The following is a 25,410-nucleotide window of genomic DNA, read 5'->3' as shown; positions in this document are numbered from 1 at the left end:
AGGGTCAGAGATTTGTAAAGTCCTGATGGAGGAGTTAGATTTGGTACGTCAAGTAGAAAAAACTAAATTTCTTTCCCCCTTGTAGTCCCTTAAAGGGACACTGAACCCAATTTTTTTCTTTTGTGATTCAGATAGAGCATGGAATTTTAAGCAACTTTCTAATTTACTCCTATTATCAAATTTTCTTCATTCTCTTGGTATCTTTATTTGAAATGCAAGAATGTAAGTTTAGATGCCAGCCCATTTTTGGTGAACAACCTGGGTTGTCATTGCTGATTGGTGGATAAATTCATCCACCAATAAAAAAGTGCTGTCCAGAGTCTAAACCAAGAAAAAAGCTTAGATGCCTTATTTTTCAAATAAAAATAGCAACAGAATGAAGAAAAAATGATAATAGGAGTAAATTAGAAAGTTGCTTAAAATTGCATGCTCTATCTGAATCACAAAAGAAAAAAAATTTAAGCTTGTGAGCCCACCTCTTATGTACACCACCTTTATGTCAGAGGATAACTCACAAGCAGGGTGGCTGCCCCTTCACCATGTATGCAAATGTATTTTCAGCTTTTGACATATCATCATGTACATAATGTTCACAGCGCTGCAGAACATCTTGCCGCTTTTCCATTAAACACTCCTGTCTACCCCAAAAAATATATATTGATACAGACTTTTGCAGCACTATACAAATAAATGATAATAATAATTTTAAAGCTGTATAAACAGGAATTCTAATTACAGAGCTACCTGGGGTGGTCCAGATGGTGTCACAGGGGAATCGTCCTCTCCTCGACTCAGCATCTGGATACGTTGAGCCACTGAGGCACCTATCTCTTTCTCCAATACTTTAAAGGGGCAGTTCTGCAGATCAAGTACTGTACTCAGGCCTAGAGATTCCAGGCGCTTAGTGGTTTTGTATCCAATACCTATACAATACGAGTGAGGATCAGGAAATTGAGCATTTTTTTTTTAAACGTCATTGTTTTTGATCATTGCACATAAACAATTCACACATTTTAAAGTACTTCCTGTTTAAAATGAATCAATTTATTACTTAAAGGGACATAAATGTTAGCTGTATATTTATGCTTTAATGTTAATAAGCTGCTACAAAGCAGAATTGAATTTTTTTTTTTACCGTTTTCTTTTTAATGCCAAACTTGGTACCGTAAACGCATGTGCAATGCCAATCTTAATCCAGCACTTATCAGCAACATTTTATGAATGTACACAGAATGTAGCTACTAATTAGTCCTAGCATACTATTGTTATCTACGTCCCTTTCTAACATTTTCATGACAGGTAGAAATGTATACAATCTTTTCTTTGTAAAATTAATAAAAAAAAGAAAAATAATATTTAAGTTATCCACTTAATGTTAAAGGGACAGCCTAATCCAAAAAAATATTTTTAAAAAAAGATAGATTATCCCTTTATTACCCATTCCCCAGTTTTCCATAACCAACACAGTTATATTAATATACTTTTTACCTCTGTGATCACCTTCTAGCTAAGCTTCTGCAGACTGAATCAGTGCCCTCTCATAAATAAGTCCATGGGATCAGCACAATGTTATCTATGTGGCCCACATGAACTAGCGCTGTCTAGCTGTGAAAAACTGTCAAAATGCACTAAGATAAAAGGCGGCCTTCAAGGGCTTAGAAATTAGCATATGAGCCTACCTAGGTTTAGCTTTCAACAAAGAATACCTAGAGAACAAAGCAAATTTCATGATAAAAGTAAATTGTTGAACGGTTTGTTTTATTTTACAGACATTTAAAGACTAATAAAAGGGGTTAAACACATAGATAAAGTCCATCTTTATGGCTCACGAGCACAACCCATCCAACAAGCTAATCCAGAACAACATTCACATGTAGAGGCCAATCAGCAGCCATGTCCTGCTCTGGAGCTGCAATGCTAGGGACTCGTGAGCAGAGCTTTACCTATGTGTTTATCACCTTTGCATGTAATATTTACTGTAGAATCTTCCTGTAATATTTATGAATTGCTATTTTACAACAGTTCGCTAATAATGCTACATGATTTACATACCCGGAATCTTGTTTAGATGATTAAGACTGTTAATAAGATGGCTGTGACTTTCAGGCAAAAGAACTGTTTGCTGGTTGGGTTTGAAAGTTCCAGAAACCAACTTGGATAATAGCTTACTGGATGCAACGCCGGCACAACCTGTGAGGCCCAATCGGCTGTACACTGCTGTGCGGATCTCTGCCGCAATATGGGAACCGGCTGCTATGCGAACATGATTCCAATCGTTAACATTAATAACTATTAAAAGAAAACAGATGTATGGAAAATACTAGGTCAGATGTCAATGGTATAAAGTATGTGAAACACAGTGCTTAAACCTCTAACTTTTTAGATCTCTGTGTATAAAGATTGGCTACCTATATATCAAATTTCCCAGCACTCTCAGACTTGCCTTCCTCAGATAAGTTACAGGTCATTTACAAACACAGAGCTGTTGTTATATCACTTCTTTTTTCCTCTCGGAACTTGTTCAATACCTTAGTGTACCGGCAAGTTTGTATACCCTCTCTCTTAAAGGGACAGTTAAAGTGAAACGTTCATGATTTAGACAGAGCATGTAATTAAAAAAAAGAAACTTCCCAAATTACTTCTATTACCTAATTTGCTTTGTTCTCTTGGTATCCTTTGTTGAAAAGCATATCTAGGTAGGCTCAGGAGCAAAAATATACTACTGGTTGTTAGCTGATGAATGGTGGCTGCACATATATGATTCTTGGCATTGACTCACCTTGTGTGTTCAGTTATCTTACAGGAGTCAGATTATCGCCCTTTCTACAAAGGATACCAAACGAATGAAGCAATTTTTACAATAGAAATAAATTAAAAATGTGTTTAAAAGTGTATGCTCTATCTGAATCATGAAGAAAATGTTTGAGTAACTTTCATGCTTTTTAAAGGCTTCAGTTACAGGACACTAATATAACTTCCAATAAGCAATCTAATTTTATAAATGAACAGTTCAGATCAGATTTTATACATGTTAAAGGGACAGAAAACCTCAAAAATGTATTTCATGATTTGGATAGGACATACAATTTTAAACAACTTTCCAATTTACTTCTATTATCAAATTTGCTTCATTCTCTTGTTATCCTTTGCTGAAGGAACAGCATTGCACCACTGGCAGCTAGATGAACACATCTAGTCAGCCAATCACACGTGACAAATTTGTGCGGGCAACAATCAGCAGTTAGCTCACACTAGTGTAGGATATGTGCGTATTGTTTTTCAAAAAGGGTTTCCAAGAGAACAAAGCACATTTGAAAATAAAAGTTAATTTAAAAGTGTCTTAAAATTTCATTCTCTGTCTGAATCGTGCAAGTTTAATTGTGACTTTTCTTTCCCTTTATTGCAGACCAGTGTAATTGGAAGCCTGGGTCAGGACTCAGCACTGAGTAATGTCTCTCACTCCTCTTTAGCAGCACAGTCCCCTCTGTTCTACACAAATGCTGAATGATTACTCACTGACATTCATTAGTACAGATGTTATAATTCACTATTTTGAATGTGACATTCCATTTTTAGAACTATGTAACTGTAATATTCTAATATTTAAAGTCTATAAAATCAACATTAGAATATTTCATTTTGTTATGTTGTACTAGTCCTAAAGCCTGTGTACACGGGCCAATTTTTTAAGTACCGCGGTTCCAACCCTTGCTCCCTCTCTCTCCCCACTCTCTTTTGCTCTCTCTCTCCCCCCTCTCTTTTGAGCTCTCTCTCTCCTCTTGTGCTCTCTCTCCCCCTCTTTTGCTCTCTCTCTCCCTTTTGCTCTCTCCCCCTCTTTTGCTCTCCCTCCCTCTCTTTTGCTCTCTCTCTCTCTTTTGCTCTCTCCCCCCCCCCTATTTTGCTCTCCCTCCCCCCTCTTTTGCACTCTCTCTCTCCGCCCCCTCTCTTTTGCTCTCTCCCCCTCTCTTTTGCTCTCTCTCCCCCTCTCTATTGTGCTCTCTCCCCCTCTCTTTTGCGCTCTCTACCCCTCTCTTTTGCGCTCTCTCCCCCTCTCTTTTGCGCTCTCTCTTCCTCTTTTGCACTCTCTCTCCCCCTTCTCTTTTGCGCTCTCTCTCTCCCCCTCTTTTGCTCTCTCTCTCTTCCCCTCTTTTGCTCTCTCTCCCCCCTCTTTTGCTCTCTCTCTCCCTCTATCTTTTGCTCTCTCTCTCTCCCCCTCTCTTTTGCTCTCTCTCTCTCCCCCCTCTTTTCCTCTCTCTCTCTCCCCCCCTCTTTTGCTCACTCTCTTTCCCCCCCCCCCGCTTTTGCTCTCTCTCCCTCCTCTGGTTTGCTCTCTCTCCCTCCTCTCGTTTGCTCTCTCTCTCCTCTTTTGCTCTCTCTCCCCTCTCTTTTGCTCTCTCTCTCTCTCCCCTCTCTTTTGCTCTCTCTCTCTCTTCCCCCCTCTTTTGCTTGCTTTCTCTCTTTCCCTCCTCTCTTTTGGTCTCTCCCACCTCTTTTGCTCTCCCGTCAGCCACGCCACGCCCTTAACACACACTCCCGTGAGGCCACGCCCTTCGCCACGCCCGTCGTCCACGCCCCCTTATCACGCCCGGTCACGTCCCCATCATGGCACGCCCGGCCACGCCCCCATCACAGCACGCCTGGCCACGCCCCCACCAGGCAGCTTCCGCAGTGCACACTCCTCTGCTGTTCAAGGCCAGGTATGTTTGTCCTCTGCAGTCTCTATTGCGCATGACTGCATCTGACAAACACACCTGGCCTTTTATTATATAGGATATTTTACTTGAATCAAATGTTACAGTCGGAATAGGAAACATTAGGAGACAAACATACATGAATACACGCACTATAATCAAGGAGAACATTCATTTTATCATTACAATGTTAACAAAAACAGTTTGGGCATGCGGCTTTCTAGAGTTGCTGGGGATTATTATTATTATACTTTATTTATGTAGCGCCAACATATTCCGCAGCGCTGTCCATAAGCACAATTCATTTAAATAAAACAATTATATAAAACTTGTAAGAGACAGGACAAATTTTGACGAACACTTACTGGAGGGATTGAGGATATGCTTTTGGATCAGAGATCATATTTGATTACATACAATAAAAATTAAACTTTCAAGATTAAGATATTCTGTTATCAAAAATATTAATAAATTAACATTCTATCTCCAAAGACTAGTTCAGTAATGCTCCCCAGGCTGCCCACCAGCTGTCTTTTTTATTTTCTGCCACACTTGACGCTTCAACCTATAAACATCGGGCTTGTCTATCATTACTGTCACTGGAGCCGGGAAGTCAGGAACATGCTTAGTGGGAGAGGAAAGGGGCGGACAGCAGGCTTATTATTGGCTATACTCATCTCTCAATCAAAGAAGGCAAAATATAACAAAAAACAAAAAGGCCCATCAAGTCTACCTATATTACCTTTACTTTTTTCTTAGGATTGCCTTATGCTTGCCTCAGGCATTTTTGAATTCCTCTACAGTCCCTGTGTTTACCACCACAATTAGAAGTTTATTCCATGAATCCACCACCCTTTCTGCAAAAAAAAATACTTCCTTATATTTCTCCTGAATCGGTTACACTCTAACTTAAAGGGACACTGAACCCAATTTTTTTCTTTAATTATTCAGATAGAGCATGAAATTTTAAGCAACTTTCTAATTTACTCCTATTATCAATTTTTCTTCGTTCTCTTGCTATCCTTATTTTAAAAGCAGGAATGTAAATCTTAGCAGTCAGGCCATTTAAGGTTCAGCACCATGGATAGCGCTTGCTTATTGGAGGCTTACATTTACCCATCATTAAAGGGACACTGAACACAAAATTTTTCTTTTGTGATTCAGATAGAGCATGCAATTTTAAGCAACTTTCTAATTTACTCCTATTATCAATTTTTCTTCGTTCTCTTGCTATCCTTATTTGAAAAATAAGGCATCTAAGCTTTTTTCCTTGGTTCAGAACTCTGGACAGCACTTTTTTATTGGTGGATGAATTTATTCACCAATAAGCAAGGACAACCTAGGTTGTTCACCAAAAATGGTCCGGCATCTAAACTTACATTCTTGCATTTCAAATAAAGATACCAAGAGAATAAAGAAAATTTGATAATAGGAGTAAATTAGAAAGTTGCTTATATTTTCATGCTCAATTTGAATTACGAAAAAAAAAAAAAGGGTTCAGTGTCCCTTTAACCCCTTAATGACAACTGACGTACCAGGTACGTCCTGCAAAAACTTGCAGTTAGTGACAATGGACGTACCTGGTACATCAGTTGTCTTAGAGAGTGCTGGAAGCGATCGCAATCGCTTCCAGCAGCTCTCAGGGTATTGCACTGATGCCTCGATATTGAGGCATCCTGCAATACCCTTTAGAAAGCATCCGATGCAGAGAGAGCCACTCTGTGGCCCTCTCTGCACCGGTAGCGATGCGGCCGTTCGTTGGTGGGTGGGAGCTTACAGGGAGGAGGGTGGGCGGCCCATCGCTACCCGGCATCCGGTTCCTTTAAGTGCATTGTGCACGCCGGATGCCGGGAGCGTGCGGGGGGGCTGCGTGCACGCGCGCAGCAATCACTGGCACTGCCACCAATGAATTTTGGTAAGAGGGAGGGGGGCAGAATTTTTTAGATAAAGGATCAAAGGATCAGGATCTGGATCTGGTGGGGGGGGGTGTTGGGGCAGCTACACTACAGAAAAAATAAAAATAAAACATGCAAAAACACTTTACTTTTTGGGGAAAACTGGGTACTGGCAGACAGCTGCCAGTACCCAAGATGGTGGCAATTAGGTAGGTGGGGAGGGTTAGAGAGGTGTTTGGGGGGGATCAGGGAGGTTGGGGGTTAAGGCAGGGGTCCATCACAGCTGAATAATTTAAAAAAAAAAAAAAAAAAAAAAACACCTTTTATTTTAGTACTGGCAGACTTTCTGCCAGTACTTAAGATGGCGGAGACAATTGTGGGGTGGGGGAGGGAAGAGAGCTGTCTGGGAGGAATCAGGGGGTGGGATGTGTCAGGTGGGAGGCTAATCTCTACACTAAAGCTAAAATTAACCCTGCAAGCTCTCTACAAGCTACCTAATTAACCCCTTCACTGCTGGGCTTAATACAAGTGTGGTGCGCAGCAGCATTTAGCGGCCTCCTAATTGCCAAAAAGCAACGCCAAAGCCATATATGTCTGCTATTTATGAACAAAGGAGATCCCAGAGAAGCATTTACAACCATTTGTGCCATAATTGCACAAGCTGTTTGTAAATAATTTAAGTGAGAAACCTAAAATTGTGAAAAATGTCACTTTTTTTTTTATTTGCTCGCATTTGGCGGTGAAATGGTGGCATGAAATATACCAAAATGGGCCTAGATCAATACTTTGGGTTGTCTACTACACTACACTAAAGCTAAAATTAACACTACAAGCTCCCTACAAGCTCCCTAATTAACCCCTTCACTGCTGGGCATAATACACGTGTGGTGCGCAGCTGCATTTAGCGGCCTTCTAATTACCAAAAAGCAACGCCAAAGCCATATATGTCTGCTATTTCTGAACAAAGGGGATCCCAGAGAAGCATTTACAACCATTTGTGCCATAATTGCACAAACTGTTTGTAAATAATTTCAGTGAGAAACCTAAAGTTTGTGACAACATTTGTGAAAAAGTGAACAATTTTTTTTATTTGCTCGCATTTGGCAGTGAAATGGTGGCATGAAATATACCAAAATGGGCATAAATCAATACTTTGGGTTGTCTTCTAAAAAAAAATATATACATGTCAAGGGATATTCAGGGATTCCGGACAGATATCAGTGTTCCAATGTAACTAGCGCTAATTTTGAAAAAAAGTGGTTTGGAAATAGCAAAGTTCTACTTGTACTTATTGCCCTATAACTTGCAAAAAAAGCAAACAACATGTAACCATTGGGTATTTCTAAACTCAGGACAAAATTTAGAAACTATTTAGCATGGGTGTTTTTTGGTGGTTGTAGATGTGTAACAGATTTTGGAGGTCAAAGTTAGAAAAAGTGTTATATATATTTTTTATATTAAATTATAAGATGTGATGAAAAAAATGGTATCTTTAGAAAGTCCATTTAATGGCGAGAAAAACGGTATATAATATGTGTGGGTACAGTAAATGAGTAAGAGGAAAATTACAGCTAAACACAAACACTGCAGAAATGTAAAAATAGCCATTGTCATTAAGGGTAAGAAAACTGAAAAATGGTCCGGTCATTAAGGGGTTAAGCAAGCATAACCCCGGTTCTCAACCAAAAATGGGCCGGCTCCTATGCATCACATTCCTGTTTTTTTAAATAAAGATAGCAAGAGAACAAAGAAAATTTGATAATAGGAGTAAATTTGAAAGTTGCTTAAAATTGCATGCTTTATCTGAATCATGAAAGAAAAAATGTGGGTTTAGTGTCCCTTTAAGATTGTGACCCCTTGTTTTTTTTTTGTGGAAAATGCTTTTCGCTTCCACTTTATTAAGTCCCTTCATATATTTGAAGGTTTCTATCATTTCAGCTATTTCCCTTCTCTTCTCTAAACCAGTGTTTCTCAACCGTGGTCCTTAAGTACCCCCAACAGGCCAGGTTTTCATTATAACTGAACCAGTGCACAGGTGAAGTATTCAGTTGATCAGTAATACCATGGTTACTAACTTGCTCTCACCCATTAGCTGATTATTTCACCTGTGCACTAGTATAGCTATAATGAAAACCTGACCTGTTGGGGATACTTGAGGGTTGAGAAACACTGCTCTAAACTTTACATATTTAGGTCAGAGTCTTTCTTTGTACTTTTTATATTTTAGACCGTGTACCATTTTAGTAGCCCTCCTTTGGACAGTTTCTAGTTTATTTATACTGTTCTAAAGATATGGACTCTAAAGAAAAAAAAGCACTAGACTAGTGGCGACCAGGCAATACGTTACCACAGGTATGTAAACATTGGTTTGTTATATGACATTCTGTACGATGAAGGGGAAGATATTACAGGTTACTAAAGGTAAAATCAGCAGAACTTACTTTGATTGTTATACACATGACCAGACACAGTAATCTCTGAATTTAGGTTATTCTGTTGTAATTTCTTATCAACCAAATCTGTGATATCAATGAAATTTTCATCAAACCCAAGCCTCTCCACTTTCGGGCTGAACTCCTCAAGAAGTTCTAAAGAAAAATGAAACCATTAGTAATCGACAGGGTCTGACCCCCTGATATTATCTGCTATATCAACGAGGACTCTATGGAAACTAACCACTCAGTTCAAATTACTAAATGCATAAATAGCAGAACTGCTAAAGGGCTATTATAGAGCAATTGCATGTTTTAATGTGTTTAGCTCTAGCGAACCTACAAGTCTATGTGTTTAACCCCTGCAAAAGGGGTTAAACACACAGTTAAAGTGCTGGTGTGGAGCTCCAGAGTAGACATGGCAGGCAAGCCAATCAGAAGTGTTAGCTGTCCGTCTGGTGCTCCTGACTAACTCACCAATCATGTCCACTTGGGACCAGCAGTAATGTGTGTGTAAACCCTTTGTGGAGGTTAAACACATAGACTTGAAGGGTCGCTAGCGCTAAAATGACATGCTCTAATGAATTACAGCATTTAATTATTGCACAATAAAGGCCCTTTAATGAACAATGTAAACAGAATTATGATGTGGTTTTAATTTAATAATACAAGTGAATGCAGAGAAACGCAAAATATATTGTGGTCCTTACGTGTAGTCCTGAAAAAAAAATACTCTAATCTATTTATTTATTAAGCTCTCAGTATACTTTGTTAAAACTCATCTACTTTCCTTTAGAGAATAGTGATGTAAGTTCAGGAGAGTACATGTGTCATGATATATACAGTATATATATATATGTGTGTGTATGTATATATATATATATATATATATATATATATATATATAATGACACATGTACTCCCCTGAACTTATAAATATACACATTAGGGCTGTGTGATATGGGGGAAAACAAATATCACATTTTTTTTAATTAAATATTGCAATTTTTATTGTAATTTATTGGAGAAATGATCAGTGCTGTTGCTGGGCTAGACTGGAGCGTTTGTGTGACTGATATGTCAAGTTAAGGAAGTCATTTCTGACTTTTTCTTGTTTCTTTGTTTTGCTAAAAAAATTGCAGCCTTGTGCGATTTAGATATCTGCGTAGCCTCATATCACCATATCGCCATTAACTGCATCACGCGATTAATTGCAGAGGAGAGGGGTTGTACCAAAGACGCATGCACGTAACTGAGCCTCCCTCAATATGCACTCACGGAAATTAGGTAAATTTGATAATAGAAGTATATTCCAATATCTTTACACATTGGGACACTCTGTTTTTATCGTGTAAGTTTCATTTTGCCTTCCATGTCCCATTGAATATGATCTACAATAAAGGCTACTAAACCCTGGTATCATTTAGCTCATAAAATTATATTCCTTGGCACTAAGAATACATAAAGGGTCATGAAAGTCAAAATTACACTTTCATAGTTCAGACAGAACATGCAATTTTAAGAGACATTTCAATTTACTTCTATTATCAATGTTTTTATGCTATCCTTGGATGAAATGCATGCCTAGGAAGGTTTAGTAGCAGCAATGCACTACTGGGAGCTAGCTTCTGATTGGTGGCTCTATACGTCTCTTGTCATTGATTCACCAGATGTGTTCAGGTATGCAGTCATCTTCTTGTATATTACTTCTGAAATTTTAAGACTAAGCATAAAAATAGGGTTGCAAAGGTATGTGGTACCATGGCACTGGATATTGGGGAAAAAAGTTTGAAGAAGCTTTCTTTAAATGGACACATATCTTGGAACAGTCTAAAACATACTACCATGTACTATTAATTTCCAACCAAGGGCTGGTTTCCATTGAGTCTGAAAAATAGAGCTGTAAGCTACCGAAATTGGCGACAGCTGAATGTCATATATAGCTCCATTTTACAACCAGGTTTCTAGTGAAAGATTTTGCGCAATGTGTGCCGTCAGTCTTTCCGTGTATGTGTAAGTTAACGTTGTGTTAATGCTTACATCCAACGTCGGATACCTCAAAAATCATGCCAAAACAAGTTTGTTGCTATGGTAACTCGACCTTAATAAAAATGTATGTTAGTGCCTGCACTCTTTACCTGTGATAGGCTAGAGAGGGAAAGACACGGTAGTAAGTTGCAGTGTTAGGAGTCTGGTATTTTTTGAGCTTGGTAGATTTGGTCACCTAATAAATAATCAAAGAATTTATTTTAAATTAATATCAGCCATTTTTTATTTTAACTTCTTTTTAAATGTATTTTATAGGTAATATTGCCTAGTTGGAGTTATGTGCTTGAATTTATTTTTATATGTAAGTACATATTTAAATATAATTAGGAACATAACTCCAACCTGCTTGGGGCAGCACCAAATATCACATACAAAAAGAGAAAAGCTTGCATTGTTTGCAAACATTAAGATCTCAATGGAAAAGATGCCTCAAAAAGCTTATTTGTCCTCTTTCACACCTTGTTGAGCATGCCGTAATGTTTGAGACTTTAAAGTGAATTTAATGCACACTATATACAATTACTGTTTAAAACAAGAGCACCGTTCCTCCGCCCCCATTTCATACTTCAATTAGCTGACCCTTGATCAATCCAGCTTCATCCAATTGTTGCTTGCCCCACATGACGTCCAGCTCATGGGGCACACAACAATTGGATGAAGCCGGATTGGTCAACAGTCAGCTAAATGAAGTATGAGATGGGGCGGAGGAACAGTCCAAAATAGTAAATATTTGATAAGTAAAGCGTCAAATGTAATCATTGAAAGTGTCCCTGTTTTGAAGAGTAATTGTATATACTGTGCATTAAATTCATTAATGAATGCCTCAACAGTGTTTAACTTGTTTGCACCTTGAATGGAAACCGGCTGTAAAAATTTGGTTTTCGGCTTCTGTTATTTTCTACCGGACACAATAGGAAAGCTGGACCCCTGCTGCCAGTAATGAGGGAAAACAAGACTTTGGCAAATGTCGGTAAGTGTAATGCCTTTCTACAGCGTTTTTTTGTGGTTTTGCAAGCTCATGCAAACCCAATTAAGCCCCAAGACTGTAAACCACTTGGAGGAACTTCTCAGTTTAAAATGAACTTTACTACATATTATATTACACGCAAACATCCCACCCACTAATAATAAATACATATACCTGTGACTTTGTAAGAAAATTCTCGATAGTGAGTCAGATCTTCCCCACTAACTAGTATAAGCTGTGGACATTTTTCTTTTGCCTCCTTTATATACATTAGTTTGTTTACCCCTAGACTTCTGGCTTCATAATTGCAGGTTACCACAATATGTTTCTGTTGAACACCTTAAAATAATAAAACAAATAATATGTTAGAGTTGGTGGAAAAAAAGAGCAGTCACTTGGTAAATAAAACCCAGTATATTAAAGGGATACTTTAAAAAGCAGGAATGTAAAGCTTAGGAGCCAGCCATTTTAGGTTCAGCACTTTGGATAGCACTTGCTTATTGGTGGCTACATTTAGCCACCAATACGCAAGCATAACCCTTTACATTCATGCTTTTTAAATTAAGATAGCAAGAGAACTAAGAAAATTTGATAATAGGAGTAAATTAGAAAGTTGCTTAAAATTGCGGCTCTATCTGAATCATTAAATTAAAAATTGGGTTTAGTATTCCTGTAAAGGGATATGAAACCCAATTTTTTTCTTTCATGATTCAGATATAGTATGCCTCTAGTTTACTCCTGTTATCAATTTTTCTTTGTTCTCTTGGTATCTTTATTTGAAAAGCAGGAATGTAAGCTTAGGAGCCGACCCATTTACCAAAAATGGGCCCGCTCTTAAAGGGACACTGTACCAAAAAAAATTCTTTCGTGATTCAGATTGAGCATGAAATTTTAAGCAACTTTCTAATTTACTCCTATTATCAAATTTTCTGCATTCTCTTGGTATCTTTATTTGAAATGCAAGAATGTAAGTTTAGATGCCGGCCCATTTTTGGTGAACAACCTGGGTTGTCCTTGCTGATTGGTGGATAAATTCATCCACCAATAAAAAGTGCTGTCCAGAGTACTGAAACAAAAAAAAAAGCTTAGATGCCTTCTTTTTCAAATAATGATAGCAAGAGAACGAAGAAAATTTCATAATAGGAGTAAATTAGAAAGTTGCTTAAAATTGTATGCTCTGTCTGAATTACAACAGAAAAAAATTGGGTTCAGTGTCCCTTTAAGCTTACATTCCATGTCTAAATATATATATATTTACAGACATATATACACATATAAACATATACGTATACATATATAGACATATACAGTATAAGTGCATTGGAGCCCTTTGCAGTCAAGTAGCTGAAAATATGTAAAATCATATTTATGGAATATTCATATTTAATAAAGTGTTTAACTATGTTTTACTGTAAATATTTCATGTTCTTCACATTGGGGAAAATGTTCTAAGTATTTGTAAATAGATATTCCTATATATATATATATATATATATATATATATATATATATATATATAAACATGAAGAACATTGGAATGCGAAATATTAATATTTCATGTCGGCATAGCTTTCTTGAGAAAATGCAATCGGGTTTGTGCAACTTGTTGGGTGTTAGTTTTTTTCCACTTTTCACGCTCCATTGAAGAATACCTTAACACGGTCTAAATTAGTGAGCGAGTGAAAACTTTTTAATATCAGCTTGTAATATGCACGCACAGTTAGTGTGTAAGCGGGAGCAATAAATAGCCCCCCTCTCGTACGCAAGCCCTTAAATGGGCTGAGCCTGCAGGAAGAGCGGACCTAATAATTCTATTGTATTTCTCCATACACAAAAGCCAATACTGGAGAGGGCAATTGAAAATGTTAGTTTTCTACACACCACTGGGAGGTTGATTTCCACTTGATGCCTTTTGTTTACATAACTTTTCTATAGTGAATACTGGAGTATTCATATATTCAGTATACATAGTGGTTTCAACAGGCAAAGCCAGCTATTTCAAATGAGAAAATACAGGTAAATTAACTACATTTAAACAATTTAATACACTACACAGTGATATGCACACAAAAATTAGCCAGCTAGGTGGGGAAAATGCAATATTATAATATTGTCTGCTATTTATAAACTTTACTTAAACTATCCAAAGCACATATTAATTGCATATTTTAATATGAATCGATTTGTGCAAACAAATTACTTTTAGCTTAAAATTGGCATAATTTTCAGCCAGGTGATCAGTAAAATCAGCCAGGTGTTGTGCCCATTAAAGGGACAGTCTAGTCAAAATTAAACTTTTATGATTCAGATAGAGCATGTGATTTTAAGCAACTTCCTAATTTACTCCTATTATCATTTTTTCTTTGTTCTTTTTATATCTTTATATGAAGACACTACAATGTAAGCTTAGGAGCTGGCCGATTTTTGGTTCAGACCTTGGGTAGCGCTTGTTGATTGGTGGCTACATTTAGACACCAATCAGTAAGCGCTAACCAAGTGCTGAACCAAAAATGGGCCGGCTCCTAAGCTTACATTCTGGCTTTTTCAAATAAAGATACTAAGAGAACGAAGAAAAATTGATAATAGGAGTAAATTAGAAAGTTGCTTAAAATTGCATGCTCTATCTGAATCATAACAGTTTATTTTGACTAGACTATCCCTTTAAATAGCTCCTGGGGAGAGTACAGCTACACTAAGTAAAATAGATCATTGGGAACACATTAAAAGGGGGGGGGGGGTATAGTACAATTACCCTTTAAGAATTCATTGAGAAGGCTTATTCTAAAAAGGATATAGTGATAAAACCATGGCAATGAGTAATACCTAGAGGTTTATTCCTCAGGTCTGGGTTTCTGATCATTTCCACCTGTGCATAGAAGCAGTCCATATCAAGGTGCATAATAATCCTGTTTAAAGTAGTCCCTGGTCTTTCCAAGTTCCTAGAGGCTGAGCAAATAAGAGAAAAGGAGAAAAGCACAATAAAAAGGGGCATTCAACACCTAGATATTTGTATATAAAATGTTTAGTTGTGTGTGATGAATATACTTTCGTTATATATTTTGTTCTCTTTTCATGTAATTTAGCTAACTTGATTAGGCCTGTGCATTACTTTCGTTACAAATGCAGATTTCTTAACAAAACACAGATATTTGTTTCATTTTCTCAAAACGAATATCAACACGAATGCACCACGAAATTTTAAGAAAATGAATAAAATACAGACGAAATTAATCAGCATTCACTAATTTCCTTTAAATTATATGAGGGGTTAAAAATACCGACCTATAGCGCTGGAGAGCCCCACTAGTCTGACACTTCTTCACAGAGACCTGGGATGTGCTGCCAATAGGAGGCGTAGAGCGCACTAACCTGCCTATTAGTGCGTTCTGGGGCTATGTGAAGAAGGGTCGAGATTAGCGCGGCTCTACCGTGTGTTAAAGGTAAGTATTTAACGCTACAGAACTTTTTCACCTGTAGCTTAAAGGGACAAAAAAAAATTCTTTCATGATTCGGATAGAGCATAACATAGTAAATAATGTTCCAGTTTATTTCAAGTATCTAATTTGTTTTGTTCTCATTGTATCCTTTGTTGAAAAGTATAGGGTAAAAAGCTGCTGATTGTTGGCTGCAAAATATATATATATATATATCGTATTGTTCAGAGTATAGGCCGCACTTTTTCCCCCTGATGTAAGTCTTTAAATTAAGGATGCGGCCTATACTCGGGATGTAGCTGTGAGTGGTTGGGGCGGGGTTAAGCAGGAGCGCGGTTCTTGCTAGGGGGAGGAATTTTGGCACAAACACTGGGCTTCCTGGAGATTCTGTCAGCTACAGCCGACAACCTAAGCTCCCGCACACAACACCCCCTGATAGGATGGGCATTAGGGACGATCTCCTACTCAAAGTTGTTTTCTTAATTGGCCACCGCACCGTGCCACAGAAGCAGATGTCCGGCACAGTATATCCCCCAGCAACACCGTGGCCCACATCGATGTGCTCAGGATAGGAGTGGGATGGGCTTAACAAGAGAGCAGGAGCTGCTGTGAGTTACCGGTATCAGCTGTGACACAGACAGCAGCGTGACAGGATTGAGGTACTATAAAATTGATCTCAAAGTCATCTAACAGTACTGTACTTGATTTACTGGTACCTACTACTAGTGTAACCCCTTTGAGAATACAAGTAAATATCTATAGCACAAAGGATGGGAGTGAGATGGAGCCAGGGTGGGAGCCACCTTATGTGTGTGTGCTGAGGGTGAGTCGGGATTGGGGATGTAAGATAAGTGGTGAGGAGGGGGTTGTGTGAGGAAGAAGGGGGCTAAGAGGGTGAGGAGGGCTGAGGGGAGGCTTGTAGGTAGGTAGTTAATAGGGTGAGTACTGGGCACTGTGTGAGGGAAGGAGGCTGAGTGGGTTAAGAGAAGGCAGTAATGTGTATATTTATTTTAAGTTAAAATTAAAATTTCTTTAAAATGGCACCAAACTTTAAAGGTGCGGCTTATAATCAGGAGCGGCCTATACTCAGAACAATAGGTATATATATATATATATATATATATATATATATATATCTTTAAAGGTGCGGCTTATAATCAGGAGCGGCCTATACTCAGAACAATAGGTATATATATATATATATATATATATATATATATATATATATATATATCTTTAAAGGTGCGGCTTATAATCAGGAGCGGCCTATACTCAGAACAATACGGTGTATATATATATATATATATATATATATATATAACATTGTAGCTACCTTAACATTTTTATTTCTACTTATTTGTTTTTTTTGAGTTTTAAATCAACTTTATTAAAAAATTAGAATCGTACAAACCAATGGTGTAATTAAACAGTATGTGGTGTCACATAGAAGAGATTGTTGCTAAGTACATATGAGTTAAATGTCTTGTAATTTCAAGGTGTTTACTGTCCCTTTAATGCATAAAATTACTATTAACCGTGTAAACAATTTTGGATCATCTGAAGTTTATCAGGTGATAACATTTTAGGTTTGTATGTTCCTGTGGGGTTTAATCATTTACTATGTAAATTGGGTTTTACAACATCTACATCCATATTTAAAGGCAAAATGTATTTGTTGCATCTAAAAAAACACTTCCTGTTTCCAAAAAAATCCTTTTTCTTACCAAAATCTTTTAAACATTTTTAAATTCTGCTCTTTCATAATGCACAATGTATTTTATCATTCTAAAAAGCAGCTAGCAAGCAGCAGTGGGCTATGACATCATCTCATTACACATGGTCTCTAGGTATGGATTATCCAATCAGTGGCCTTACAATGCATTTTATCCTACTCTTCAACAAGTTGTATCCTTACTGAGATTCATCATCTGAAATATATTGTAGTATTTTGATATAAACATAGAAAAATTCTTAATCAAGGAGCAAATGTGTACTGGGGTGCAACACACATTCATTGCAGATACTGTACACCCTGTAACTTGCTCAACCCAAAGCAAATACATATATCTAAATCACTGCTCATCTGAAGAGGTGTTGCTAACAAGTTCAGTATACAGGTGGCCCTCGTTTTTCAACGGTTCAATTTACACTGTTTCAGAATAACAACCTTTTTTTCCAGTCATGTGACTGCTATTGAAAAGCATTGAGAAGCAGTGCATTTATTAAAATAGCCAGTAGGTGGAGCTGTCCGCTTGTGTTGCAGCAAAGCCAATCAAGCTGAAATTAATCAGTTTAACCAGACCTGAGCTATCGAGCAGATTTCAAAGGAACAAGATCTTCCTGTCTATAAATCAGTCCAGATTGGAATGCATAGAAAGAACTGTTTGCAGAAAAATGCAAGTGAAGTCTGTGTTGTGTGATTATTTTATTAGGTTTATAATGCTGTTTAGCAAATGTTTTTGTTCATTTAACTTAGTTTAATTATATACTCTGTGTTGTGTGATTATTTTATTAGGTTTATAATGCTGTTTAGCAAATGTTTTTGTTCATTTAACTTAGTTTAATTATATACTCTGTGTTGTGTGATTATTTTATTAGGTTTATAATGCTGTTTAGCATTTAAAGTCTTCATTTCAAAGCTTTAAAAATAATGTATTAGATGTTACTTATAACAATTTTGAGAGGGAACTGGAACCTCTCCCTCACTTCCTATTGACTTACATTATAAACTGGGTTTCAATTTACAACAGTTTTGATTTACAAATATTCCTTCTGGAACCTAACCCCGGCGTAAACTGAGGGCTACCTGTATTTTCTATCTTTAAAGTTATAGAGATTCTAAAAAATGCTCATTAGCCCTCTAAGTAGGGTTGCCACCTCAGCCATGTTTTCCTGGACAATTGTGAGTTACACATGCTGCAGGGTGTGCAGGGAGGAACATGTATTGTGTTTCTGGACAGCACTATTCATATTCCTCCCTGCAGCATGTGTAACTTATAAGTGTTCTGTATTTTAAGGGACAGGTGGCAACCCTACCTCTAAGTGAAAAGTTCTAGTCTGCCCCATAAAGTATGAAGATAGGATACCCCAGCTCTAGGGTGACACGTAAGCAACAGTGTGTTGTCTTAAAGGGACACTAAACCCAAATGTTTTATTTTATGATTCGGATAGAGCATGCAATTTTAAGCAACTTTCTAATGTACTCCTATTATCAAATTGTCTTCATTTTCTTTGTATCTTTATTTGAAAAAGCAGGAATGGAAGTTTAGGCGCCTGACCATTTTTTGTCAGCACCCTGGATGGCGCTTGCTGATTGGTGACTAAATTAAGCAACCAATCAGCAAGCAGTACCAAGGTGCTAAACCTAAAATGGCCCGTCTCCTAAGCGTTCATTCCTGCTTTTCAAATAAAGATACAAAAGAGAACGAAGACAAATTGATAACAAGAGTAAATTAGAAAGTTGCTTAAAATTGATTGCTCTATCCGAATCATGAAAGAAAACGTTTGGGTTTAGTATTTAGTACTTTAAGAGTGACAGGTAAGAGGCACCATTATCTATCTAGGGCACAAGTTTTCAAACCTGTCTTTCCCAACAGGCCAGATTTTTAGGATTAAGATTTTCAGGATGAGAGCAGGTAAAATAACCATGTTTTCTAATCAGTTTATTATTTCTTCTGTGCTCCAGCTCAGATATCCTCAAAATCTGACTTGTTAAGGAGGCGAGGACAGTGCTCTAGGGTGACAGGTTAGGTGAGCTACCATGTGATTTCTCTAGAATGACAGGTGTGTGGCACTGTAAATTCTCTAGGGTGACAGGTGAGCCTCACAGTTATAGTTATTTAAGATGACAGGCGAGACTAACAGAAACTTCTCTAGGATGGCAGGTAAGTAGAACTATGATCTCTATAGGGCACTGGTTTTCAAACCTGTCCGCAGGCATCCATAACAGGCCAGATTTTGAGTATATCTCAACGGGAGCACAGGTGGAAAAAAAAATGGACTGTTGGGGAGGCCTGAGGACAGGTTTGAAACCCAGTGCTATAGGATGATAGGTCAGTGTGATAGGTGAGCAGCATAGTGATCACTGACTCTAGAGAGCCAGGCTGAGTGACACATTAAACTTGCAGAGATGGCTAACCGTGGTACCCGTTTCAGAACTACATTTCCCATGATGCTCAACTTGACTGACGAGTGCCTTAGCATCGTGGAAAATGTAGTTTTAAAACATGTTGTGCGGTGCCAAGGTTAGCCATCACTGCCTTAAATTAAGTGGCACCATGAACTCTCTAAGGTGACAAATCAGTGGCACCAGAATATGTGTAGGGAGACAAGTCAGTGGCACTACGGTATCTGTAGGGTGAGAGGCAAACAACAGTCTAGACGCTTTTAAAGTTGGCAGCACCTTAGGTTCTTTATAATCACTAGGGAACCAGTAAATATGTAACATTAGTACCAAGAACACATCTCACACACACTGCTGAACTTCTACTGCTAATCTACTAGCTTGATATTCTGTAACTAGCCAAGCCTGTGGGGTATTTACATCGAGCTGCTGGTTGCCCGTGCGTGACCTTGACCCTGTCGTGATCAGGTTCCCCAACACCAGCCAGCCAGTCAGTCTCATCCTCATCGTCTCTTAACCAGATTGGTGAGTCCATGTCGCTGGGTCCGTGACCCAGCTGTCAATCTGAGCAGGATACCCAAGACAGTCACACGGATGGGCGGGACCAATTGCAAGGGGCGGGACACCCACTCAGCAAAGCACACATTTAGTGCAACTGAGTCTGAAGCCCTAATAGACTGATGTCAGCGGCTAGTTCCCATGCCTCTAAAGGACCCTCTGACTTCACAGAAGTCACGTGACTGGCTGCAGTGCTCACATGGTACAAGTAGTTGAGGAGGGCGGAAGACTCAAATCACTAGAACACTTTTGTTTGGCTTCTGCAGTTGAACTTGTGAGGTTGGTCAGGAGTTGCTTTCTGGGCTAATGCTGGATATGGAAGAAACATTAATGCGACAAAGGAGTGAGAAGAACAGGTGTTTTCATTAATCAAGAAGCTGGAATCCTGATTAGAGGCTGCTTTATAGCAGACAGTTGGAATTTGTACTAGAAACATGAAGAGCCGGCTGTGGGAAAAGACTGCTCATGGAGCAAAACATTTGTTTTTATTGTTTTATTATTTATTTTGTAGAAGAGAAGCTTTTATCTAGGCCTGCAGATCAGAAATGGGAAATCACTAATATAAATAAAACTGAACTTGCTATTTATACACAAATTGTTGTCTTTTGTGGGGGTATCAGTCATTACATTATAAGTGAATTTCAGCTAGAATTGTTTAGCTGTATATTTTAAACTTGCATTTAAAATGGAAATGAAAGCATAAGAACAGGGAAGAGTTATTTTGCTCATATTGTCACTATATATCTTAACAATCTTCATATGTACTGGTAATGTTACTCACTACGCTATGATTGACACTAAGGGGTTAATGGGGTAGATTTAACAAGCAGCGGATGCTATCTACCCCGTAGTTTCCAGCTCGCCGGAAACATAAGACCGCTGCTCCTGAACTTGTCCGCCACCTTTTAGGTGGCAGACTGCATTCATCCTGATCGGGTTGATTGACAACCCCTGATAGCGGCCGATTGGCCTCGAATGTGCAGGGGGCGGCATTGCACCAGCTTTTTTTGTGAAATGCTTGTGCAATTCTAAATGTTGATAGCGTATGCTGTCGCCATTTAGCGATGTCGGGCAGACATGATTCGCTACAGCGAATCATGTCACCCCGCCATATGATAAATCGTCCCTAAAAGCTGTTCTGTGTATGACTGATGGAGAAGAGTTAAAGTGATAGTAAACTTTACTGAATTAAAGGCCAATATTAAATAATACTCTTAAAAAAGGGGCACTTTAATTAATTAAAGTTTACAATTAAAAGGACAGTAACCACCACTAACATCACTAATCTAAAAATCCATAACCATTCAATCATTATTCATATTCCCCCAATAGTGAACAAGAGCAGCAACCATAAATATCCCCAATGTAATCATCGATTTCTATGTCTCCAAAATGGCCCCCAAACTCCTCCTCCCTCTACCTTCCTGCTCAACATTCAATATTTTTTTTCAATTTGTCGGCTCCTTCCCGAGGCTTTCAACTGTGTCATCACGCAGTGCAGATGACGTAACGCTACTCGCACAGTGATGCGCTTCGCAAAGTATTTCCCTGTCTTCATTACCGGATGAGCAGAGGGAACACTTTCAGTAGCAGACTCTGTCTCAAGTGTTTCACTTCCTGCTCAACCAGTTGCACTTCTGCAAAATTTTAGAAGTTTTTACTGTATATAGATATATAAGAAATACTTCCAGCCAGGCTTTTAAGGATATGTATTTGTATAACACGCAATATTTTTGTAATGTTTGCACACTATATACCCCAGTCCAACATACACTGTCTAAACCTATTGAATATCATTTTAAATCATTATGATGATTTTCCTTTGTATTTATGTTCTTTACATTCTATATACCATTATATAGTTATACAATAAACGCTACTTCAGTAACTTGTGTACATTTCTGCACTGTCCGTCAAACACAGAAAAGTTGTTATAGGAAGGTTCCGAATGTTTAATTCCCCCTAGATGTTGTGCAAGCGCAAATTCGGCGAGCCTCGTGGCAGACAATCCGATCACGCAAGTGCAACAGTCCGTGCACGCACAGAAAAAGTTATTTACAAGTCACTTACTAGAGGGGCATATGGAATCAAGGTACAAAAGTATATCCATAGGGGCTGAGTTTGGGGGCCATTTTTAACGGTCTGGATGCTCTGTTTAAACATAGATTGCAACACAATACGATGTGCAGTAGTATATTTGACAGGTTGCAGACATATCAGGATTAAATCTTTTGACTAAGGTAAGTATATATATATATATATATATGTGTATATATATATATATATATATATATATATATATATATATATATATATGTGTAAACCAATCACAAAAAACAAAAATGTGAAAATTAAATGTGATAGCGGATGTCAAAAAGACAATGAGTATAATAAAGATTTCAATAAACGATCCAAGGATCTATAAGGTATAAAAGATATAAAGGATATGTGCTGTGAATATTGTGATCAAATCCGATGGTCTTGAAAGAAATCCTCAAAGTAAAAAAAGAAAAAACAATATAAAGTGTAACTCTGTGATATACCCAATGGTAAAAAGAATGTGTTTTGACGGTATCCTACTCACATGCAGGGGCGGACTGAGACCAACCAGGGCCCCTGGGCAAAAGTGTGGCAGGGCCCCCCACCCCCTTTTTGCTCCACCTACCACACATGCCCCTCCTCCACCCTACTGCCCCCCCACCTCTTGCGCCCCTCCCCCAACATGTTTTTAATTGCCATATAAAGAGAGAGAATTTTTCTACACAGTTATTTGAGATGTTAACATTGATGGCATGGAAATATGGCATGCATTGAGGGGCTGTGATTCTACTACTTCAATACACAACTGCTAGAAACATAGTTTTTCAAAATCGTAAACCAAGCATGGCAATATGGTGCGTCATTTTTGTGATCTATTATTGCCATTTTTGCACCCATGCAGATGGAGGGTGATTCTGTTTAATGGACTGAGATATATATATATATATATATAAAACATAATACATTCAGCACTAGATTTCACTCTTGAGCTGAGTAAAAAGCAACAGGTAGTCAAAGTCAGGTAATTCTCTTTCTTCCAAGCTTATATACATGTACAGGGTTGTAAGGTATCCGGTACAGTATTTTAGCAGGTTGTGACTGACTGTCTAGTAAAATCTTTAAAAAACTTGACATTTATGTGTCAGTATTTTTGTTGTCTCTGTGTGTTAGATAATCGGTATCCCATGCCTATATGCACTATAATATGAAGCAGAAAGTAGTGAGGGGCAGACAGGACTACTGTCCACTAAGGGCACAGGCACATTTACTAACAGTGGAAAATCTTATTCATTAGCACTAGCAGCATTACTTTCTAAACACTGTGGGTCAATTTCTAAACTGTAATAATTGTAATGGAAATTCAAAGTGCCTGATATAACATTGGAAACAGATGACCCCCTGCTTGAAGCTTCTAAGCTGTCACATACCCCCAAGGCATCTAGATCTCTCACCAGCTTAGGTGAGAGATCCGCCTTGGGGGTATAGACAGCTTTAGGTGCTCTAAGCAGCTAGCTCCCACTAGTGTAGGATATGTGCATATTCTTTTTAAACAAGGGATACCAGGAGAACAAAGCACATTTAAAAAATAAGTGAAATTAAGTGTCTTAAAATTACATGCTCTATCTGAATTAAGCAAGTTTAAATTTGACCTTTCCTATCCCTTTAAGACTGCAGAAGAACTCTGTTCTGTCCTGCCCCCTGCTCTTTGGCAACCAATTGCGTGAGAGCAGGGTCTGTCAATCAGCCTGAATAAGCGAGTTTAAAGTGATTTATTTCTGCCGCCTAAGATCAGAAACTGCTTTATTTATTTGTGTTGCAGACTCACTCTTGCAAGTCTGAACTGTAAGTTTTCAGAAGTTATTATTATTATCATTTATTTGTATAGCGCCGCCAAATTCCGTAGCGCTGGAGTTGAGAATGCATCTTGACAAATGTAACCAGTATAACATTTTCAAGCCCTACAATAGATCACATTAACTTTCAGTGGATTACTGGCAAGTTTTGGTCAGGGGTACAACTGATACTTATATAGAACTCAGATTTAAATTGACTGCAGCACATGTCTGAATTATGTTAGCATATTTGTGTTTTTTATCTTTATTTTTTTAAATAGTGCACTTAACCTGCTGTTGTTATGGAGGTACAATGTGTACAGGTTTGGGAAATATGCATGCACATAAGTGGTTAAGCATTATAACATTAATTACATACACACGCAGATTTACACATATTTACACACACATACATGGATATACTGTGTGTATATATATATATATATATATATATATATATATATATATATAATCTACACACACATAAAGACACAAACACACAGATATACAGATATTTACACACACATACATGGATATAGTGTGTGTGTGTGTGTATGTATATATATATATATATATATATATATATATATATATATACACACACACACACATAAATACACAAACACAGATATACAGATATTTACACACACATACAGGCACAAACACATGGATATATACACACATATACAGTAAATCTACATATATAAAAATACTAACAAACACAAACTTTCACATATTCATATACACACACACACACACACACACGTGCATTCATACATATACATTCACACAGATAGAAGGGTCTGACTGTTCCTTTCATTGTGCTTTGCTGTTGTGCACATATTATTGTTTCTATTAATAGTAAAGACATACAGTAAAACTCAGATCTTAATGGACTGCAGCACATTTCTGATTAATGTTTGCATATTTATTTGTGGGTTTTTTTTGTTTGTTTTTTAATGGTGCACATAACCTGCTGCAATTTTGGAGGTACAATGTGTACAGGTTTGATAAATATGCATTCACATAAAGGGTAAATGATAACGTATTACACATATTTATACACACATACAGCCACATACACACACATGGGTAATAGTAAATATATTGATTGACTAGGATTATGGGGTAAAATTAGAGAGGGTTTAGTCTTTTAGATACAAAAAGTGAAATATGTGTAATATCACTGAGACACAAGAAATGATACTGCTATTCTGTTAGAAGTCATTCCTGAAGCTTTTGGAATTAGCATTATGGCAGTGGAAGGGTCAACATGTCAAGATTACAGAGTTGATAGGTTGCGTCAGATAACAGATGTGTCCCTGAGGAGATACAAGATCGCTAATTTGTTTAAACAAACTTTTCACTATTCAGCATGTACATTTTCCT

At 37.8% G+C, this 25,410-nt stretch overlaps 1 protein-coding gene across 2 annotated transcripts in view; it reads right to left on the bottom strand.

The window, feature by feature from the left end:
- POLI (DNA polymerase iota) overlaps window positions 1–20,228 on the bottom strand; it is a 56,810-nt gene extending 36,582 nt beyond the window's left edge. Inside the window, exons 1-6 of one of the 2 annotated variants that reach the window (XM_053701118.1) lie at window positions 20,012–20,228; window positions 14,858–14,980; window positions 12,209–12,373; window positions 9,028–9,174; window positions 2,053–2,289; window positions 745–923 (exon numbers count right to left, since the gene is read on the bottom strand). In XM_053701118.1, the coding sequence (XP_053557093.1) occupies window positions 745–923; window positions 2,053–2,289; window positions 9,028–9,174; window positions 12,209–12,373; window positions 14,858–14,980; window positions 20,012–20,126 (966 nt within the window). In that variant the 5' untranslated portion in view covers window positions 20,127–20,228. The remainder of the gene's footprint in view (window positions 1–744; window positions 924–2,052; window positions 2,290–9,027; window positions 9,175–12,208; window positions 12,374–14,857; window positions 14,981–20,011) is intronic. The other variant, XM_053701119.1, reaches the window with a different exon arrangement.
- Window positions 20,229–25,410: the final 5,182 nt, after the last annotated feature.

Source organism: Bombina bombina, chromosome 2, assembly GCF_027579735.1.
Source record: "Bombina bombina isolate aBomBom1 chromosome 2, aBomBom1.pri, whole genome shotgun sequence".
Taxonomy (NCBI): Eukaryota; Metazoa; Chordata; class Amphibia; order Anura; family Bombinatoridae; genus Bombina; species Bombina bombina.
Note: the sequence above shows the minus strand (reverse complement) of the source record. Positions and strands in the feature narration are given on the sequence as shown.